Below are 16,608 nucleotides of genomic sequence, written 5' to 3' on the forward strand. Positions count from 1 at the left end.
TCCAGATCTTTTTTTGGGGGGTGGGGATGTGAAATTGGTGCTCTCAAGAAAGGAGGCAGTTTAAAAATTTGTTTAGCAACTTTCCAGGTTTAAAGCTGTGGGAAAACTGCCTAGTACTAGAAGCTTAATCTATTGTTAATATTAACTTCCAAAATCATATGCTCTCTTGAGGCAATCATTCCTGTAGAGATGTGTATCTACCTAAATAAATTCTATTTCAAATCTCATTTTGTACTTTCTGAAAACTAACTGACAGCTTGGTAACCAGTGATAGACATTATTTTCAGAGTATATAAGATTACTTTGAACCTACTACAAATTGAGATAAGTTGCATTTTGCTGTCTCTGACTTGCATAGCATGGTGTATTAACAAGCTAGTGTTTTCAGAAATGTACTCCTGTACCAAGCAATTTAAGTGTGTACCCGTGTAAGACAGGCATAACGTATGTATAAATTATTTAAATTATACTGAAGAAAACAAAAGAAATAGAGGTAGTAAGGAGTATGGGGTTTGGTTTGTGGGCTTGTTGCAGTTTGTTTTAAATTATTCTCTTTGGCCTAGAGACAGTGAAGTTCAACTAAAATTGGATTTGCTTGGCACTTCTTGTTAAATTAAATGACTTGAGCATTTGGTTGTTTAGATTATGTAATTAATATAATCTTTCTCAAGGCTTTCTAGAAAGGGAGACAAGATTATTACTACCTGTACTTGAAAAATAGAAGTGTCTCAAAGGCGTATATTCAAATGAGAGTTTCCTGAACAGGAGATGATCTTTACTACTACTACTAAATGATATGTGCAAGGCTTATTCTAAGGAGTTATGTCACATAATGACTAAAGCATACAGCCTTACCTCCTCCTTGTTGACAGGTTCTCATCGCTTTCGCTCATCACCAAGACTCTGCTAGATCCCCCTTGACTAGCTTCATGCATCACTTCGATCTGAATGAAAAGCACACGCAATGTGAAAATACTTAATCACTGATACTTTTATTTAGAGAACTTTAATTCTTTACAAGAATAAAAAACACATCACCAGTCTTTGACAAGTTAAAATAATTGACTTAGATGTGTGAATTGAAAATTAATAACTCTTAAAATAGATTGGTATGTTGTAGACTATTTTGATAAACTATTCTAATGATATGCTGTTCTAATAATGTGAATCTTCATGCAAGGAAGAAAATTACAGCAAAGGAATGTTATTTAAAAGACTGAGTAAGTGGCGCTGCATATGCAACAAATCTCATCACAGAGATACACAAGTAAAATGCATTTCCCTGAACCTTACTTGCTCATGCAGTAACAGTTAACAGTGGAATTTTGTTGTTAATGATGGTTGTTTATATTAAGTATTAAATGTCTAGTCTTTCCCCCTTTGGGTATAGAATAACCTTAGAAAATATTTAAATGAAGAAAACTACATAATTTTGTAAAACTCTGAACATAACACACCTTTCAGAGGAGTTAGAATAAAATTTCAGTTTGGGACACAAAATAGTTCATGTGCTATAACAAAGGAGGGGTACTTTTAATGTATCATCATTGGACATTCTCTCCACATTGCCCCTTTCATCCTCTGAAAGTGATTTCTACTTCAGTGTAACTTGTTTTTTCACATACATGAGCATAAATCTTAAAAATCTTAACACTGGTATCTAGTAACTTTTAAACTGCAGTGTGAAGTGTAAAAAGTGTTTTGCAAAGGACTTGCAAATGTTTTTCTTCTATTTTTAAATAAGTACAAATATGTAAACACTTATTTTGTTTTAAATTATCTCACAACATGGAATGTTCCCAAAACAGAGACTTATACCTTAATTCCACCTTTAGTCTTCTTAATACTTTTCTTTTTCGATAACTCTGCCTCAGAGATGGACTTTGGAGGGCAGGAAATTTCTGTGGACCTCCTGTTGGTAGCTGAAGAGGTCAAAAAGAAAGTAACATTAGCAAACTCATGCTAAAACTCAAAATCCTACTTCTTAATAAAAACAACGAGCAAACTTCCTTCCGTGTCATTGATAACTGACACCTGGCTTAGAGAACTGAACCATGGTTGTAGTGGTGAAGCCTCAGCTGTCATGAGGGAATGGGCTACGTTGTTCAGTCCTCCACTGTGTCTCAAATCGGCATGTACAGTTTCATGCTGTAATGACTGCCATGGTTTGGTTTCCTCCTTGGCAACCATCTTTAGGATAGCTCAGGTAAATCTTAGCCAATTGTATCAACAGTTGGATAATTTTCACTTTGATTGTTTTTAAGCTCATGGTTTGCTACTTGTGTGGTTTCCCAAAGAAAGAACATTTTTGTTTTGGTAGTGGGTTGGTAAAGTCAGACTATAAAGGATTGTTCCCTGTAAGGTTTCATCACATGAACAAGCCTCAAAGGAGTAATCACTACAAGTGTTCAACAAGTCACTCTGACCGTGTATATAATGACAACAAATCTGGGAAAATGATTGCAGAATACGCTGTCGTGTCAGGTTGGTTCGGCCTTGCAGGCTCTGAAAACCAGTTTACAGCAGTCATCGAATGGTACTAGAAAATCATCCTTAACAACTTAACCACTCGTCCTGAGACTGCCGTCTAAAGAAAAGTGTTTGTTTGAATGAGTGGTGAGAAGGGAACTCATATATTTGACTTAAATAGGAAATAATTTCTGTTACAGTTCGTATCTTTAGTTGTGTTAAATTGGTAATGGGTACACAGTGCATGTTGTCTAAGTACAAGGCAAACAGTGCTCTCCCTTTTTCTTAGTATCTTCTTGAATTAATACAAGCGAGCATGCATGTCGTGGTAAAAACAAATATGGATACCAGATGAAATGATGTAAGTTGCTGGGTCAGGCAAAGAACCTAAGATTGTGAAATTGACAGATTTTTAAGTGTTCCTGTCATTAAATTCTCCTTTTAACATATTTAAAAAACAAACAACAACAAAAACAAAACAACACAAATACCCCAAATTATATACAACCAAAAGGACAACATATTTGTTTCATAGACAATAATAACAGAAGCTGACATTTCTTCTACTGTGTCTTTTCAATTGCCTTATCATGCAGCTGGGAAGAGAATTACGGCAGTTTCCCTCCCCCTCTTCCCTAAATCTTCCAATTTCCCTAAATCTTCCCCTTTTTATCAGTCCATGTTGAATGACATGAAGACTTGGCAGTGTCCATTTCAGGCCTGTTACTTCCTCAGATTGACTTCATATTGGAAAGTTTAAGGAGGTTTCTTCAACAGAACAGTGTGGCCTGGCAGCTACCAGTGGCTGAAATTGATTAGATGCTTATGGTTCCAGGACTGAGCTGAAATGTTCTTCAAAGTCGTTCAGCTAGAATAGGCATGGAAATGACTAGTGTGCTAAACTGTTTATTGGGGCATGCAGCAAATGCTGTCCCACAGGAACGTGGGTTTGAAGATAATTAATGACTTAATAGTGTTTTTCTGTGCTGCTGATGACAAAGCAGCATGCCAAGGCAGCTAAAGAAACATCTTTCCAAGCATCTAAGGTTCATCACATATCATACAGAAAGTATTTTCCATTCTTAGGAAATAGAGTCCATACTTCTCTGCTCTAGCAAAATTGCTGTTGAACCTCCTGAAAATCTGCCCATATAAGAAGCACAGAGTGAGGCCCCCTGTAAGTGGAGTATTTTTCTCTAAGAAGACACACTGCCTGGTTTCCTCAGATTTGGTCATAGTGATAGTAGTATTAAAGCCACAAAATTGAAAGCATCTTTTCCTTTTCTCTTTCTCTTTACAGAAATATCTTAAGCTACAGAAACTGGTGTTTTCCCAAGAGCCATTAATGAAAATCACATTCATCGACTTTTCTGAGTCAGCTAATCTCTCTGCTGCTTCACTTCCCTGCACACATCCCCAGCCTCTTGCAAGACATTCTCCTTTAATCCCCTATCCAGATGTTATTAGTTAGAGAGTGTTATGCATTAGTGACTGTGAGGAATGCTGGAAGGGATCCAATGAGCAGTCGTACACATTTAAATGAGATGGAACCAGTTTAGGTTTTATTCTTTAAAGGACTGAAAAGCCTCCAGCTGTATTCCCCCTGTACGAATTTCATGTTCCAAGTTGGCCTTCTAATAAACTCATATGGTGAGTCATGGATTTTGTATGTGTGATGTGCTGCTAAACATATTATTTGCTTAATGAGCTAACAGAAATTTTGACATTTCTGCTCCTGGATTTCACATTCATGCTGCACAAGAAGAAATCCCTATGTGAATATTTTATAGTGATCAGAAGAGAAAAGATGTCAGAAGTAAAGCTACACCTGCAACACTCATTTTGCCCCTTTTGTGTTCAGGCATCTAGGTCCAACCATCGACAAGTGTGTTGCACATTTATTACTTTTTCTCCCCCTCCCTAAGGATTTATTCTATTGCCTCATTCAGTGCATAGAGGAGAAAAAACAAAAAACAAAAAAAAACCCCACTGAATTCATGAGCAGCTATTCAGTGTTTTGATTTATCTGTATTTCTCAGCAGGGGCTCAGAGCCTTACTATCCATAAACTATTCCAATCCCTGCTCTGACAGTAAATTTTTTTGGGTTCCTTTTTACAATTCAAGTGCTTCATAAATATTTGCTGAGCTGTTTTCACAATAGTTCTCAGAAGTAACAGGCTTTTCCACAGATAAAGATCAAAACAGAAAAAGACTAATATGGAAGACCAACTTGACATTTTTAGAACTGATCTTTCAGATTACTGACTGCTATATGCCACTTCGCATGTTTAAGAACACATGCCTTGCCCAGCAATTCTGATTTCAGTCTTTCACTGTCTTTTCAACGCAGATCTTTTTATGTAGTTGCACTAGTTATTAAAAACACCTCTCTAATAAATAAACAAACAAACCCCCACTAAGTTAACACCTACATGGGTTTTTATTGGGGTCGGAACTTTACCCCTACTGCTACTTCTCTCACGTCAGCAGGAGAAAAACCAGCAGTAAACTGGCACGGTCTCAGAGACGACTCCAGAACAGTTGAAACCCATCTGAGCTGGGGCTGGTACTGTTCTTCCTTTCTTCCCAACCTCTGGCCACACGCTTTTGTCACCTCTTTTTTGTCTGCCCTGCATTTCTTTCAGCTGGATGATGAGGAGCTGAACTAGCCAAAAGAAACAAAAATAAATTAAATAAAAAAATCCAACCACAAGTTATGTGACTGTAAGTACTGACGTCAAGCAGTCAGAAACACACTGCTGTGTTGGGCAAAGAGGAGAGGAGAAAGAGACCAAAACGGCCCTCCATTAAGAAGGGTTTAAGCTGCTACGAGATCATTCTCTAAGGAAACCAGCAGTGCAGAGGGATGAGAAACATCTTATGTCTCTGGATTCCAGGCATTTTTGCTGACAACAAAAGAAATGAAACCGTAGGAGCCAAAGTGTAGCAAGCTAATCCATAATGAACATATATGAGCTGAGATTTTTTTTTTTCCAAGTGTTTAAAATTCTACCAAATCTGGAAACTTTAAGAAGGGACAAAACCATTTGGCACTGCCATGTTTCAGCTTGGCTACAAAGGTGATTAAAACAAAACACTTTTCCCTGCCTTGATCACTGAGATGGCTGAATCATTTCCACTAAAGTTTTCCAAGAAAATGTCCAGCTAAGTAAGATAGTCTTTGGGAAAGCTTAATTCATGCAGGCTTCCACTGGGAGCACACAGAGTTTTTCTTGAAATAAGATGCCATATATACCACTAAAATTTTTCAAGGCATTTGTTATAGAAGGGTCAGCAGAGTTTCCTGTCTTTTCTGGGTTGATTTGTGAATGATATTTAAGCAGACTCCTATAGATAAAATTTGCACTAATTGCAACTCATATAGACTGGCGTATATTTTTGTTGTTGTTGAGCATCATAATTCCAGTACCATTGTTGAGCAGGCCTGCCCTTGTGAAATTCACAAATTCATTTTGTGAAACCAAAAGCTTCAAGCAAAAATTGAATGAATTTCACGTTTTGCCTCAGGATTTCCAGACCCAAAGAAAAGCACTGGGAGCAAGCCTGCATGAGGGAGAGTTTAAAGTGCAGCTCTGAGCTGCCTTTCCGTGGATCTTCACTGAGCTAAGACTCTGCCAAGAGCCACCACAGGACATAAATGCATAGTCATGAAAAACTCTCAGTCATTTCCCTGATAGAAATCTGCCCTTTCTCTCATATGTGCTATCAGCTTTGCTCGTGTGCATCTATGTATATGTACAGGCAGAATGAAGTGTGTCACAGATACATTGACGGAATATTTCATGCTTAAACCTTCACATCTGTTAACATTTTTCCATTAGCACTCTGAACTGGGGTGAATTTTCCCTACCACTCCTTGTTAGGGAAATAGAGAGTCAGCAAATCAAAACAAAACAAAACAAAATCTATTCTGGAATGAGTGTAACTTCTTTGCTTTCACAGACGAGCGTTGCAGTGCTGTCCTGGTATTGTTAGATCTGCTGCCTAGCGACAAGCGCCTTTCTGGTTTTCTGTTTCTGTTGACTACATCTTACTGCCTTTGCCTGCCTTTATGTTTACACATCCTAGGAAGGTGGTAGTTTCTTGTTGCCTATTTCATTTTGCAAGCTTTTACAAATATTCAGGTATGTCCTGGATAACAATGAAGTACAGTATCTGTTTTAAGAAGGAGCTTTTAGCCTCTTTCCTTTTTACAAGATGATTCTCAATAAATTATACCCATATGTAAATGCTGCCTCTGCGCTGATCCTGTGAATGTGAAGAAATGGCACAGAGGAAATTCCTACAGAGGGTAGCTTCAAGAAGAACAGAATATCACAGCCTCATTTTCTAGGCTTGGAGTAGGACTCATTTAATATTAACAATTAATATGGGGTATCTTTCTTATTATTAATTAATTAGTGTCTGGTATGATGCTGTGTTTTGGATTTAGGATGATGAGAATAATGTTGATAACACACTGACGTTTTAATTGTTGCAGAGCAATGCTTGCGTTAAGCCCAGGACCTTTCAGCTTCTCACACCACCCTGCAGGCAAGGAGGCTAGGGGCTCACGAGGAGCTGGGAGGGGACAGAACCAGGACAGATGACCCAAAGTGGCCAAAGGGATATTCCATACCATATAACATCATGCTGAACAATTAATATGGGAAGACTGGCTGGGGGTGGGAGGGCGTGGGGATAGACACTGCTGCTTGGGGACAGGCTGGGCATCGGTCAGCAGGTGATGAGCAGCTGCACTGTGCATCACTTGCTTTGTACATCATATTATTATTATTACTACTGCTACTACTACTATTACCATTTCTATTTCTATTTCTTTTCTGTCCCACTAAACTGTCTATCTCAACCCACACGCTTTTACTTTCTTTTTCCTGATTCTCTCCCCCATCCCACGCTGTGTGGTGAGAGGGTTGAGCGAATTGCTGTGTGGTGCTTAGCTGCCTGCCGGGATAAACCGAAACAACGCAGTGCCCGTTTCTGTTCTCAGCCACATCTCAGTTTCAGACTGTGAAACACTTTGGTGAATCACTTAGTTGATCTGTGCTTTGGTTCTCTTTCTGCAAAAGAGAGATGAAAATACTTACCAGTAACACAGCATTTGCAAAGTGCTTTGGCATTCTGTGGGAAATGGCACTCAGGAAATTCAAAGAATGATTCTTTGTAGTGAACAATTGGGTAAGACCCAAGTGATGCTATTACATGGAATATGTAGTCTTATGAGGAGTGGCTGACAGAACTGGGGTTATTTATTTGGAGAAGAGGAGGCTCAGGGGAGACCTTATTGCTCTCTACAACTAACTGAAAGAAAGGTGTGGGAAGCTGGGGGTCAGCCTCTTCTCACAGATAACTAGTGATAGGACAAGAGGGAATGGCCTCAAGTTGTGCCAGCGGAGGTTGAGGGTGGAATTTAGCAGATATTTCTTCTCAAAAAGAGCAGTCAGGCATTGAAACGGGTTGCCCAGGGAAGTGGTATAGTCACTGTCTGTGGGAGTATTTACGGAAAGGTTGGACCTGGTGCTTAGGGACATGGTTTAGTGGGTGATAGTGGTGGTAGGGGGATGGTTGGACCAGATGATCTTGGAGGTCTTTTCCAACCTTAATGTTTCTATGATTCTATTCTGTGATTCCATGTAAATGGCAGTTAAAGTAACCATTTTTAAGTCCTAGGATAAGCTGTAGAAAGTCAAGAACTTCTGTTTCTTTGTACATTTCTCTATGTCAATCATCTTCAGGCACAAAAAGAATCTGAATGAGATGATACAGCCTACTTATGAATATCTGAACAGGCCTGGGTCACACTTTGCATCTCCTCAGAGGGCAACTGGAGTAACTTTTCAAATTAAATATCATCTACCTATTAATTCACAACAGGACATCAGAAGCTATGTAATCCTTGTTATGCAGTTATCTCCTGTATTGTGTTATATAAGACTGAACAGCAAGGCAAGGATCAGAGCAAGGGAACATGTCACGATTCTCTGTAAAGTAGCTGAGAGGACTGGATGGGGTGTATGAACAATAATCAAAACTTAAAGTATTGTCATTTCTATACTAGTGACTATTTTAAAGGTTCTATTTATACCAAAGGTTTAATGAAAAAAATCTGCTAGTGCTCTAAAATGACAAGAAAAGTTTAAGAAACACAGAGATTGCATGCATAAACAGAAATGCAAGACTAGCTTTTAGTCTGGAGGTGCAGTTTCACAACTGGTGAAAGCCGTTCTAAAACTCTACTGCCACTAACAAGGACTAACTGGCTTAGACCTACTGGTCCCAAAATGTCATTTTTCTGCAACTCTCTTTGCTTCAGCACTAGTGGCCTGAAGAATTTTAAAGTTAGTGCTGCTCTGAAGAGTTGATTGGGCTAGGTGATCTCCAGAACTCTCCACATTCTACTAACTTACGCAATGGAAAACTAACTACTACTTTTTTACTGTCAGTTCTTTGAGTTTTCAAAGACTTAAAAATTCATGCAGCTAATTGACTGCCAACGGTGCAAGAGTGGAACACATTGCTAGCAGATGTAGGTATCAGAGCAAGACCTCTTCAAAGGCATTGTGGTTTTAGCTCGCTTTAAGGCAACAATGAAAATGAAACTTGAGGTAGCAACTACATGTTAAGACCACAGCTAGCAAGGTTTTGGGGAAAAAAGTAAAGATGTCAAACTGGCATTGGGAAAGGATGAATGTTGGGGACCAGAGGAGAGCAACAGGGACATTTGTATGAGCTTGTGACAGTATGCCTAGAAAGCAAAATGGTCAGGCTACTGGCCTGCCTAATCTTCCTGATGAAAAATCAAAGCTTGCTGTATGCTCTTAATGCTAATTTTTTTCCCAAGCCTTTTAGCTAATGGTTCCCTGTTAAAAAGCCCTGAAGGTCTTTTTTTTTTTAATTTCTCACAACCATCTCTGCTGAAAAGGTTAACCCCTTCCTGCCACCAGGTGCAAGGTGACTGGCCTCCAGGATGCACAGCTTCAAGTTAGCTTCACCCACGTTCCTTTTGCAGAAAATGGGTAACTTGGTTAAAAATGCTAACCTCAAATCAGGAACTTTCTGTAAATTCCAACCAGAAGCAATATTCAACTTTTTTCGTTAGTAGAGTACAACTCTAGAAAGTGACTAAACGGTTATGTGGAGGGAAAAACAAAAGAACAAAAAAATCACACCAATGAGTCAATGTCACCAACGATGTACAAAGCTTTGCAGTATCTAATTGAAACTGGAGGGATTGTGATCTTTTAAAGCCAAATGTTCACATCACTGTATGTGCAATTTAACAGAGTTCCTCATGCATACTTTACATACTTGCAGTGACTAACCTGGTTTGCATTTTCAGGGAAAAATTAGCAATATATAACAGAATGAGAAACAGAATAGAAATATGCTCTGTAGATTAGACCTAAGAAGAAGAGCCTGATTTTTTTTTTTGGTTCACCCTTGCTTATATGCTTTTAGTGATAAATTGTTTCACATTTGTTTTAACTTTTTGGGCCTACATGGTTGACACTGAACATCAAATGCAAGTTTTCATTCTGATGACAAAAATTAAGCATGACCATGCAAGAAAAACACTGGTGTGTATCTGAAAGCAGCTGTTCATGGCCTACCTACTGCTGCCGGTCTCGTAGTCTTTGGTGATGCTCTCTTTGGGGAAGATTCAGGGTGTGGAGCAACAGGTTGTACTGGCCGGGTCTGTTTGGCTGCCAGTTTCTTCAGACTCACTTGCCTCTTGTCAAACATTTCTTGTACATCTTCTAGTTTTTGTAGAATTCTTTGGGCATTGGCCTAGGCAAAGAAAAGGCAAACAGCAGATGGTTGTCAGTGCTGGACTAAGCAAGTTGAGATGACTTCTGTTACTCAGCCTAGGTGTACTAGAGATAAAGATCATGTTGTAGCTTAATTCAACCCAGCCCATGCATTCTGCACAGATCTATATTTCATGGAGTAGGACTTGGTGACTCATGAAATTTTCTAGCTCTACCCTGAAGTATGTGTTGTTCTAGGACTGCTCATATGAGTAAAACTTATTGCCCTAAGTGCTCACCTCTGTGCCCTTTTGCTGTAGCAAAAGAGGCATATTTGAGCAGACCCAAAGATATAGTCTGGTACTCTCTCATGTAGAAGGCAATTGGTATTTTGATATTTGAACTTAGAGCATATGTATTTGAGGGGTTTTACCTTTATTTCAGGGGTGAGGATCATGTCAAACTGATTGTAGAACTCCTTCGGGTTAGAAAGCTGGTGTTCCTTAGCTGTTGCCAGGAACTTTTCAATTTCAACGAGTGCGGTTTCAGCTCCCTCTTGTGACTGGCACTTGTCCACAGCTTGGGAAGCTAAGAGGTAGATTCCAGCTTCACACCATTTGCTTGCCTTTAAAAAAAAATCAGACAACAAGGACTCCAACATCACCGACAGTCCATATTATGAAGCGTTGCTTCTACCACCCCATGAAATACAGATTTGCCCTACCATGTTGCTAAAGGGAATGAATGTTTACTTCATAGCATGGTCCTGGTCAAAACACATCCCACCACAGATACAGAACAATAACAAATTAAATTCAGCTCTCATGGGATAGATGGATGGTCCAGTAACACACAATAATATTCTGAGGAGGAAGAGTGTTACTGTGGTTGCTGCAAATCAAATCTTTCAGCTGTACTACCTCATTTCAGTGTTCAGTCACACAATAATTCAAAACACCAAATTAATATTTGATCTGTATCAAAACTCCCCAAAACTTCCTAGGCCTATTACACTCAGTTAAAAATACTCCAAAGTAGGTTTTCATGATGAATTTCTGGTACTTCCTCTTAGGAATTAGGCTGAAATAGCATGTAGACATACTCAGAGCATTTAGCTTTCTATTCTAGTCAGATCATATAAAGTCGGATTAAAAAAAAAAAAAAAAAGAAGAACAAGTAGTAAGCTGTTTATTTTTAAGCATATTTTTATACATTTGTTTCTTGTTTCAAATTTAGGCCTAGTTCCATTCTTTCTTAGTTTAATAACCTACTTTTCATCATTTTAAGATCATAATTATGAGAAGCTACTGCTCCAGTTTTTATGGTAACAGTTTCTGAATGAAATGGAGAAAAAAGTAGTAAATCTTTGTTCTCTTCATCTTAGTTACCTGTGCTTATAAAAGCATTCATTTTCAGTAGAACCGTCAGTAGGGCTGTTCTCTAAAAAGGCTCACTCACCTTATCTAACTGTTGGTGCAGCTCAAGAGACTTTCCCAAAATATCATACTTTTTCTTGGTCTCATTGGTAAAGTCATCACAAATACGCCTGAGTTCAACACACTTTGGTCTAATGGAATCAACTGCATAATGGTTGTTTTGGATGAGCTGTTCTCCATGGAGAGCTAGAGTCTGGGCTTTCTCCAATGGTTCCTGTGAAATTAATGAGAAACAATCCAAAGTTAGATCTTGAAATTACACATGTAGTAAAGATAAGCCATCTCTGTAATCTGTGCTGTAGCCTGGAGGTAAAGGTTTGGGATATTCATCTAGCTGACATGTTTTTCAATTTGCATTGAAGACCAACTTGTTAGTCAGTATTACTTCTTACTATTGTTCTTCCTGCCTCCATAGCCTAAATTCAGAGGTGACTACTTAAACAGTCTCAAAATCATACAGAGCATGTATCTACATAAAAATATTCCACTGCATGCTTAACCGAAGTTAAAGATTAGTAGGGCAGCACGATATGGAGAATGAACCAGAGCAAAATCGTATGACAAATCATGTTATCTCAGGCTTTGTGGGCTGAGCTCATATCTGTAGAGCTATGGATTACAAATTCTCAGAGGAGCAGGACATCACATCTTCACAGAGGGGCAGAAGATAACAGGTTGGGTGTGGCAACTTTTAAAACCACTGCTCAGGAGTGTGAAGGTCCCCTACTCTTTTGCAAGGCAAAGTCAGAGTGAGTTTAAACCGTTTATGGCACTGAAACATTTTCTCTCTTCAGCTATTAACCATATGCTCTTTGCTGAATACTTGTAAGTACAGAAGAACTTTTCCCATTTCATGGGATGAGTTCAAACTACATCAACTATTATTGGTTATTTGCTTCACTGGAGTACAAAAGCTGTCTGTGATAACATGTCAAATACAATAATATTTAGTGCTTTAACATGTATGCTGTGAATAGATCATAACTGAAAAATCACCTAACAGCACACAACAAGAGGGGACAATGAAAGGAAAATGTAAGTTACAGTAACTTAAATTTCTTTAGATTTCTACAGAACAGATGAGCAAAGGTGACTATTTCTAAATCTTAATCCTATGCTTAAAAAAGATCATCAGACCATCACCAGCTTTTGCATTTGTTCATGTGCACCCTCCTCTGATTCAGCTTACTCATTTGTTCAATACTTTCTAATAATACTAAATGTGATGCATATTATATATAGGTGACTAACTGATGGAATTGCAAAGTTCAAACGTCTGGAAAAAAAAACTAACGTTTATCAGAAGGCATGAGTGTTCCTGAAACTGCTATAAGTTTGAACAGAATGGTCTTAAATGGTATCTGGCCAAGGGAACCTGTTAAGTCTTCCAAGTTTTTCACATTCCAAAGATGGCCCTAACAATGGTATCTGGCCAAGGGAACCTGTAAAGTCTTCCAAGTTTTTCACATTCCAAAGATGGCCCTAACTTTTCTTGGTTTGAAACGCAGGTATCTCAACTGATTCTAGATTTCCAGGTAACAAAACAGAACTACTGAATTTGAACAACCTTGGTTTCTGGAAATTAGGATCAGAGTTTCGCAATTTAAAATAATGACCCATGAGAAGAGAGTAAGTGTCACAGAATGATAGTGACAGAGAAGCATCTAGATGATCAGCTGGAATACAGTATCAAGCACAAACCTGTCCTTTCTCTTCCAGTTGTTTCTGTTCCCTTAGGAGGTGCTCTACTCGAGTCACACTGTCTCCAATGTCAGAAAAACCTGCTTGTGCTTCCATTAGATTATCCAGTGTTAGTTTTACCTAAAGCAAACGACAAAAAAAAAAGTGTACCCATCACAAGATGATCATAAAATTATAACAAATCTATGAGTTCTAAACATTTATCTCCATCTTTTAGAAGAGTCTGCATCTCAAGTTTAGTCTTTCATCTCCTTTCAAAATGGAAAATACAAGGCAACAACCAACTATTCTCTGAAGAGCTGTCCCTGGTTCTCATTACTTATTGAGACATGCAGTTTTGAAGATCCATAACTCTAGAGTCTATATTACTCTAAGATTTGTATTACTTTATCCTTTGGGCTGACAGTTGGGCTTTCCATTTTTATTTTCCATTGACCTCAGAGGGGTTGGACACTTAGCATCACAGAAGAAGTGATATTTGGTAAGATCACATATGAATACACAATAATTTAGCATGAAGCTGGTGTTTCACGTTTTGGGCCTAATGCTGTAAGATATCAGATAATTACCAAGAATTTCATTTTTGAATATTCATTTCGTATTTTATAATGAATGGCTTCTCTCCCAATCTCTTTTTTAGGAATGCCATTATACTTCTACATATAGGCAGTTTGACCTTGTTTACCAGAGAAGACTAGACAAAACCAACCAATGAAGTACCTCTCTAAAATCATGTTCAAAGTGTCGAAGCTGCAAGCATTGTTCTAGTTTTAGATGATGCTTGGTCCAAAATTGATCAAAAGCCTTTTCTGTTTCATCCAACTGAGCCAACAACCTGTTAAGAGATTAGAGTGAAAACCACTTATTTCCTGCAGTTCATTTCTTTTAAGTTACACCAATTGATGGCAGAAAACAGGGTTTGGAAATGATGGGGAGCCTACACCTACGTACGAAGCAGAACAAGGTTTTGTGTCAGTTTTCCCTTGAGAAAAAGAGAACAAAAATCGAAGTGGGACAGGCAAGAGTGTGATGATGACTGATAGCTACACGGATCTACTGTGCCACTTGTAGCCCTGCCTCCTGACCTGCAACTGGAATACAGACCTGTTTCATGTGCTGGCAGCCAGAAGTGGCTGTCTCTCCCCAGCTTCCATCTAGTCTTCAAAGATAATTCACCTCAGGCTGATGTAGATTGAATACAATGCAATTATTAATTTTTAGAATGCTTAAAGCAGAACTGTACAACTTGTTGTTCATTTTCTTTTTTGCCATCAGAAATAAGCAATGATTGAATCATTTTTCCTAATCCATCTCTCCTAAACACAATGGATTAGAAGTTCATAATGCCTCCCACTGACAATGTTTCATTTCATGGAAATAATGAAACATTTATTCACAAAAAAATCAGTATCAAGTGTCCCACATCTTGAGTGAAGTGTCAAACACCAGACTATGAGTCATCCTCACAATCTCTATGATCTATTGAGTATATTACAAAGTAGAACAGTTTCAACAGGGAAAAAAAAAGAAAGGAAAAGAAAGAAAATGAAGTCTTCTCTGAATATCCTATTTTTCAATAGCTGGCATTCTTCAGGCAGGCAGGAAACCAGACCTGGTCTTCTACAAATGCAGTGTTGGAACCATGAAGTAATTGGGGCAAACACCAATAGGTCCTTCCTATTCCTCTCAAAAACAAGTCCTGTTTTCAATCTATCCCTGAAAAATGTGTTTTTAATCAAAGCTAGTTGTTGAATTCAAGTTGAATTTGCAAATTCCTTCAGAATGACTGATTAAAGGATTTTAAAGTATTCAGTGAAAAATATCAACTTTACTTTTGGCAGCTTTGTTCCTGCTGAATGCAGATATACTGAAACATTAGCATAACATTTCTCTTTCTACTGCCTCATATGGAACAGCAGAAACTTCTACATGGTGAATAAAAGCATTATGGTAATAACTAGCATTGTAGGAAGGAACAGAGATTTCTCTCTTTGTATACATCTGTGAAGGTGCATGTTTCAGACTATCATCTTTATCTGTTCCTCCCTCCCCCAGTGTTTCCACAGAAATACACAAGCATATACTCTTTCATCTCACATGGATTCAGATGCCACTTTCTAAGCAGGCACAGAAATTTGGAGGATGTAATGGGGAAAATAAATTCCACATTAAATCCTCCACCAGGTAGGTAGTGGTCCAACCAAGAATTACCATGAAATTCAGGACTTGTTTGAACTTGCATTGCCAGTTTAATCAAGTAACTTCCTCAAAGACATTTCCTTCTCTGAGTTATGTATCCAATAAACCCTGAGTGACTGAATCAGTTGGAATGTATAGCTTGTATATTTACTCCATTTAAATGAGGACATACCTTACATTTGCATTTCTTAGGCATAAATTAGCAACTTGCCCAAGGTAATCAAGCTTCACTAACCTTTCCACTGTTGCCACATTTTCTAGTTCATCCGGACTGAGTTTGCTGTTGGCACTTCGGGTGACTGGCTCCCTAATACATGTCAGAAGGGTGGCCCCCTGCTTCACAGCTAGTTTCAGCTCATCCTGAGGGGCAAAAAAAAAAGGTATATATTTATGCTAACAACAGTCCCATCTCTTAGGCAGACAACATAGTAATGCTAACCTAATTTTGTAGGTATTAAATACTTGGAACAAAATATAAGCGCTTCACAACAATGACATATCTTTCTAGGAATGCAGAGACTAAATCTACTCACTATGAACAGTAGATATATTTCTGAGAAAAGGAACATTGCATAACTTCTGAACAGATTGCATTTTTGACCGGGTAACTTTCAGAATAAAATACTCTAACACAAATCAAATGTGTGCTGCCAATTGTTTAGTCAGCTGAGACACTGCTGCGACATTGTGCTTCTTAATGGAATTTCCTTAAACAACACTGTGACATGCTGAGTCATGGTATGCCAGCTATCAAGGAGTCAACCACAGAACAAGGTGTCTTCCTAGCGTGAAAGATGAGCAATGAAAAGGACAAAATTGCTCAAAAATTAACGCCAGCTGAGGAGTCTCCACTTCACCACACACATCTTGCATAGATCCGTTCTGAAATCCATTTTTAAGTCATAAGGGGATGCCTGTGAAACAAAATCTTTACTACTTTCTCATAAGGCAAGGATTCCTGGTCCTCCCCTGTTACCAGTACTGAAGGAGACTGCACAAAGGAACACCACCAAATCTTTGGAGATAACGTAGT

At 38.4% G+C, this 16,608-nt stretch overlaps 1 protein-coding gene across 13 annotated transcripts in view; it reads right to left on the minus strand.

The window, feature by feature from the left end:
* The window catches only part of MCF2L2 (MCF.2 cell line derived transforming sequence-like 2), a 159,789-nt gene that overhangs the window by 82,085 nt on the left and 61,096 nt on the right, over window positions 1-16,608 (minus strand). For all 13 annotated transcript variants that reach the window (XM_080604565.1, XM_080604564.1, XM_080604562.1 and 10 more), the window contains exons 8-15: window positions 15,811-15,935; window positions 14,097-14,211; window positions 13,377-13,496; window positions 11,698-11,889; window positions 10,673-10,864; window positions 10,102-10,279; window positions 1,819-1,922; window positions 856-944 (exon numbers count right to left, since the gene is read on the minus strand). In XM_080604565.1, the coding sequence (XP_080460691.1) occupies window positions 856-944; window positions 1,819-1,922; window positions 10,102-10,279; window positions 10,673-10,864; window positions 11,698-11,889; window positions 13,377-13,496; window positions 14,097-14,211; window positions 15,811-15,935 (1,115 nt within the window). The remainder of the gene's footprint in view (window positions 1-855; window positions 945-1,818; window positions 1,923-10,101; window positions 10,280-10,672; window positions 10,865-11,697; window positions 11,890-13,376; window positions 13,497-14,096; window positions 14,212-15,810; window positions 15,936-16,608) is intronic.

This window comes from Anser brachyrhynchus (assembly GCF_964034855.1).
Source record: "Anser brachyrhynchus genome assembly, chromosome: 9".
NCBI classification, from domain to species: domain Eukaryota; kingdom Metazoa; phylum Chordata; class Aves; order Anseriformes; family Anatidae; genus Anser; species Anser brachyrhynchus.